Source organism: Anarrhichthys ocellatus, unplaced genomic scaffold (assembly GCF_004355925.1).
Source record: "Anarrhichthys ocellatus isolate YVR2014 unplaced genomic scaffold, GSC_Weel_1.0 scaffold4004, whole genome shotgun sequence".
In the NCBI taxonomy this organism is placed as follows: domain Eukaryota; kingdom Metazoa; phylum Chordata; class Actinopteri; order Perciformes; family Anarhichadidae; genus Anarrhichthys; species Anarrhichthys ocellatus.
The window spans coordinates 1-4,505 of record NW_022283978.1 but is presented as its reverse complement, the minus strand read 5'-3'; the positions used below and the strand labels follow the sequence as shown (position 1 = coordinate 4,505).

Below are 4,505 nucleotides of genomic sequence, written 5' to 3'. Positions count from 1 at the left end.
GTTTTTATACATCTTTGATGTGTATATCTGTGTTTTTATACATCTTTTATGTCTGCAGACTAAGTACAAGAAGGACAAAGAGGATCTGTCCAACACGTTGTTCTCTCTGCTGCCTGAAACTCTGCACACTCAGTTTGTGAAGGAGATGAATGAGACTCACAGCGAGGTGGGAACCTGATCATTCTTCTTGATTCTGAATCTGCATTCATCCTCAAATATAACATATAAATATAAAATATACATATAACTGTTTGACCCTAAACTTTAACAGTTTAAGACACAATATATGCGAGATGTTCATATTCAAACAAGGATGAAATAATAGTTTCAATATGAACATCTTGCACTTATTGTGTCTTAAGCTGTTAAAGTTTCGGGTCAAACAGGGGCGGCAAGCTGAAGTCCTATTGGTGGACAGCTGATGATGTCACAGAATGTTGGCCAATGAGCGACCAATCAGGATGCACGTCTGATAAGAGTTGGTCTGAAGGAGATTGTACATTTTTAGATGTTGGTGGTACAAGAACGGATTGAAGGACGACTGCGTGGTTGGTTTAATACTGTGTGTGTGTGTGTGTGTGTGTGTGTGTGTGTGTGTGTGTGTGTGTGTGTGCGTCAGGTGAAGTACAAGCAGGCTGGGAAGCAGCAGACGGCGTCTTCTCTTTACTCCAAACTGCCCGAAACTCTGGAGACCAAACACGCCAGAGAAGCGAGTGAACTACAGAGCGCAGTGAGTGTCTCTCCTCCTTCATCTGAACTCTATGTTTACTGCATCAGATCAATACGCAACAGGACAGCTATAGATAAAGATAAAGAGTGAGTTTAATGAATGAATTAATAACACAGAGGCGTCTTTACCTTCGTCTCACATTAAATATTTATCTTTACAGTTTAGCTGTGATCCCAATCAGGAGACTGTAATGTTTAGTTTTTCTATTAAAAGCTCATTCTTCAGCAGGAAACCGTGTTCTACTGATTTGACATCTGGATAAGAGAGTTGGATGAGAGATGAATGTGTTGTTGGAAAGGTTAAGATTTAATAAGAAGAGCAGGAACCCTGAGAACTGCGTGCATGTATTTTATCTTGCTCGGTATATTGAAGTCAAATCATTGTTTTCTCTTCATTTTATTTGTTTTAGTTTTTGTGAAGTTAATCATAGCTGTTACTCACAAATCACAAAATATTAAATATGAAACGCATGAGACACAACAGGCGTACGTGTGCCACAGCATTTGTGTGAACCGGCCCTTTAAATCATGACCTGGTTGGGTTACAAACTAAGACTGGTTTCACTGGAGCTGGATCTCATTCAGTGTTGTTGTTGTTTTTGATTCTTTGTTGTTTTTCCGACAGAAAAAGTACAAAGACGAGGGGAGGAAGGAGATGACGTCGTCTCTGTACTCTCAGCTTCCTGAAACCTCAGAGACTCTGTTCGCCCGAGAGATGACTGAGATACAGAGCGAGGTACAGCACACACACACACACGCACGCACGCACGCACGCACTCACACACACACACACACAGACTCTGTCACACACACACACACACACACAGACTCTGTCACACACGCACACACACACACACACACACACACACTGACCTCACCAGTAGAAGCCGTTGTGTTGTTTGATGAACGTCCTCCTGAACTTGTCGTCTCTAGAACAAATATAAGCAGAGCGGGAAGAAGAGCCAGAGCTCCAGCGTTTACTCTCAGCTCCCAGAGACCAACGACATCCAGTTTGCCAAATCTGTTTGTGAGATACAGAGTGAGGTACGGAGAGATATTACTTCCTCTAATAACATCACGATACTGACCTCAGACGACATGGAAACAGGTCACAGACTGCTGTTCTTCTCTTGTCCTCTAGAGCAGGTATAAAGAAGCCGGGAGGAGAGACGCGTCCGGCTCGCTGTACTCCATGCTGCCTGAGACTCTGGACACTCTGCACGCTAAAGAAGCTTCTCAGCTGCAGAGTCAGGTGTGAACAGATGATCCGGGTCTCACTGGGGGAACAGACATAAAACGCTGAAGCTGTTATCTACCACCAGACTCCGTTGACAAAAACAAAGTACTAACCGACTGAGGCAGCAGTAGAACCAGCAGCTCCTGGTCAAAGGAGTCTGGTGTCTTTGTAGAGAGCATAGCTGACAGAAAAGGGATGTTTGATGGCAGAGCTGGTGCTCCATCTCCTACGGCTGATGAAGATAAGTACCTCGTACAACTCCAAACTCTCCCTTTACTTCTCTCGGTTTCCTTCCGTCTCCGTGCAGGTGAAGTATAAGCAGGACGGTAGGAAGGAGGCGAGCGGCTCTCTGTATCACCAGCTCCCTGAAACCACAGAGACACAGCTGGCCAAAGAGCAGAGAGACATGTACAGCGAGGTGAGGAGCCCCCCGAGAGACCGACACAAGTTTTAAAAAGCGTCTCTGCCGGGAGGCTGAGCTCCGTGTGCTTCGTTCTCAGGTGAAGTACAAAGAAGAAGGGAAGAAGGAGGTCGGTAAGAGCCTGTACTCGCTCCTTCCCGAGACCGCAGAGACACAGTTTGCCAAGCAGATGTCAGAGATACAGAGCGAGGTGAGGACCCTGAACGCCTCGTACAGATGCTCTGCATTTTATCCTGAATATACAGTATCTTCAGACAATAAGAAGTATATTGTTTCATATTGTTCTCTTAGACAAAGCACCATAAGAACACAGAGGAAACAAAGGAAGAACTGGAGCATTTAATGATGTTAATCCACCTTTTCTTTTGTCTTTCTTTTCTTTTCTTTTGTCTGCAGACTAAGTACAAGAAGGACAAAGAGGATCTGTCCAACACGTTGTTCTCTCTGCTGCCTGAAACTCTGCACACTCAGTTTGTGAAAGAGATGAATGAGACTCACAGCGAGGTGGGAAACACTTCTATTCTTTGTTGTTGTTGACTAGTCTTCAGAGAATGTGTGCGTCAGTTCAACGTCCTCAGAGACTGACCTACGTGTGTGAGCTCCGTCTCAGACACTCCACCGTGTTAACGCGCTGCAGATAAACTGACCACCGCTGTCTATTCTGGTCGTGTTATCAGAAGCACATTCATGGCTGCTGGATACCTGTTACTCTTCATCTCCACACACTCAGAGCCTTTCTTCTCTCTGCATCAACTCAGCTTTTAATATCACACAATATTAACGTTCTTCTCAAGGCTTATGAAAGCTTTACAGAGTACAAAAGTGGTCGTATGCATGCATTTACGTGTTCTGTCTCTCGTGATGTCGTGTTTCTTTGACCCCGTTTCTCTCTGCAGGTCAAGTACAAGGAGGCAGGAAAGAAGGAAGCCAGCAGCTCTCTGTACCAGCAGCTGCCCGAGACGCTGGAGACGCAGCATGCTAAAGAGGCTACCGAGCTGCAGAGCGAGGTACGCACAGAATCCATCATTCACACGCCCTCCTGCACATGCTCAGTGCGATCGACGGCCTGACGCGTCGTCCACAAACCCGCTGCATTTCTCCGGAGGGAACGTCGCTCTTCAAACGAGCTAATGAAAGAATAATACGCTTCACTCTGAGACACTTGGCTGAAGGCCGAGCGTGTTTGTGATGCTGTTTGTAGCTCTCGTAGAAGAGAGCGTTATGTAACTCAGACAAACAGCGAGCTGGAGGCTGAGCACTGAGAGTCTGTAATCATGGGAACATGGGTCAGTCTCTCCTCTAACGGTTCATGAATGTTCACTACTCACTCACTCATTCACTTCTTCACTGGCTCATTGTAGACTCTTAATCAACATATTTAGTCTGTTCCAGGAGCTGGGGCTGGTTTAGATGGAGCTGAACTAAACCCACAGTAAAGTAAGCTGAGATCCTTGTTTCCTTCAGAACAAGTACAAGCAGAGCGGGAAGACGTCCATGTCGTCCAGTCTCTACGCTCAGCTGCCGCAGACGGCCGAGACGCAGCTTGCCGCCAAGATGTCCGACCTGCAGAGCGAGGTTATAATCCACACGAGTGTTTACACACACCGGGTACACATGAGGGTGTGTTCCTTGTTCCTGAATGAGCTTCATGTCCCTCTGTTCAGAGTAAATACAAGGAGGACGGGATGAGGAACCTCTCTCACAGCTTCTACTCTCAGCTTCCACAAACGGCTGAAACTCAGTTTGCTAAAAGCGTCTCTGAGCTGCAGAGTGAGGTGAGCGAGACTCTGGTTTCATTTCATAAATCATGAAGCTTTACATTCTCCTAATACCACGTTTACCACAAATACTAACTAATACTCTGACCTTCCCATTATACATGAGTGTGATCCACATCTTTCTCTCCAGGGCGGTTGTTGTGTAGAAGAAAATCTACTTTTATGTTTTGTCTTAAATTCCACACTAACAGTCTACGCAAATACACAATATTTCAGATGAAATATTAGAGCACACAACACTAATATTATCCCAGGATGCAGTGCGGTAGAGATAACGATGGCAACCTCCAGTTCTGTAAAGTGAAGCCAAAGCTTCATGTGTTAAAGCTGCATTCTCTCT

General features: G+C 45.4%; 1 protein-coding gene across 2 annotated transcripts in view; it reads left to right on the top strand.

Annotated features, from left to right (window-relative positions):
• LOC116379263 (nebulette-like) overlaps positions 1-4,499 on the top strand; it is a 4,761-nt gene extending 262 nt beyond the window's left edge. Inside the window, exons 2-12 of one of the 2 annotated variants that reach the window (XM_031841203.1) lie at positions 59-166; positions 620-730; positions 1,355-1,465; positions 1,663-1,773; positions 1,871-1,981; positions 2,274-2,384; positions 2,467-2,577; positions 2,784-2,891; positions 3,284-3,394; positions 3,852-3,962; positions 4,052-4,499. In XM_031841203.1, coding sequence (XP_031697063.1) covers positions 59-166; positions 620-730; positions 1,355-1,465; positions 1,663-1,773; positions 1,871-1,981; positions 2,274-2,384; positions 2,467-2,577; positions 2,784-2,891; positions 3,284-3,394; positions 3,852-3,962; positions 4,052-4,198 — 1,251 coding nt within the window. In that variant the 3' untranslated portion in view covers positions 4,199-4,499. The remainder of the gene's footprint in view (positions 1-58; positions 167-619; positions 731-1,354; positions 1,466-1,662; positions 1,774-1,870; positions 1,982-2,273; positions 2,385-2,466; positions 2,578-2,783; positions 2,892-3,283; positions 3,395-3,851; positions 3,963-4,051) is intronic. The other variant, XM_031841204.1, reaches the window with a different exon arrangement.
• Positions 4,500-4,505: the final 6 nt, after the last annotated feature.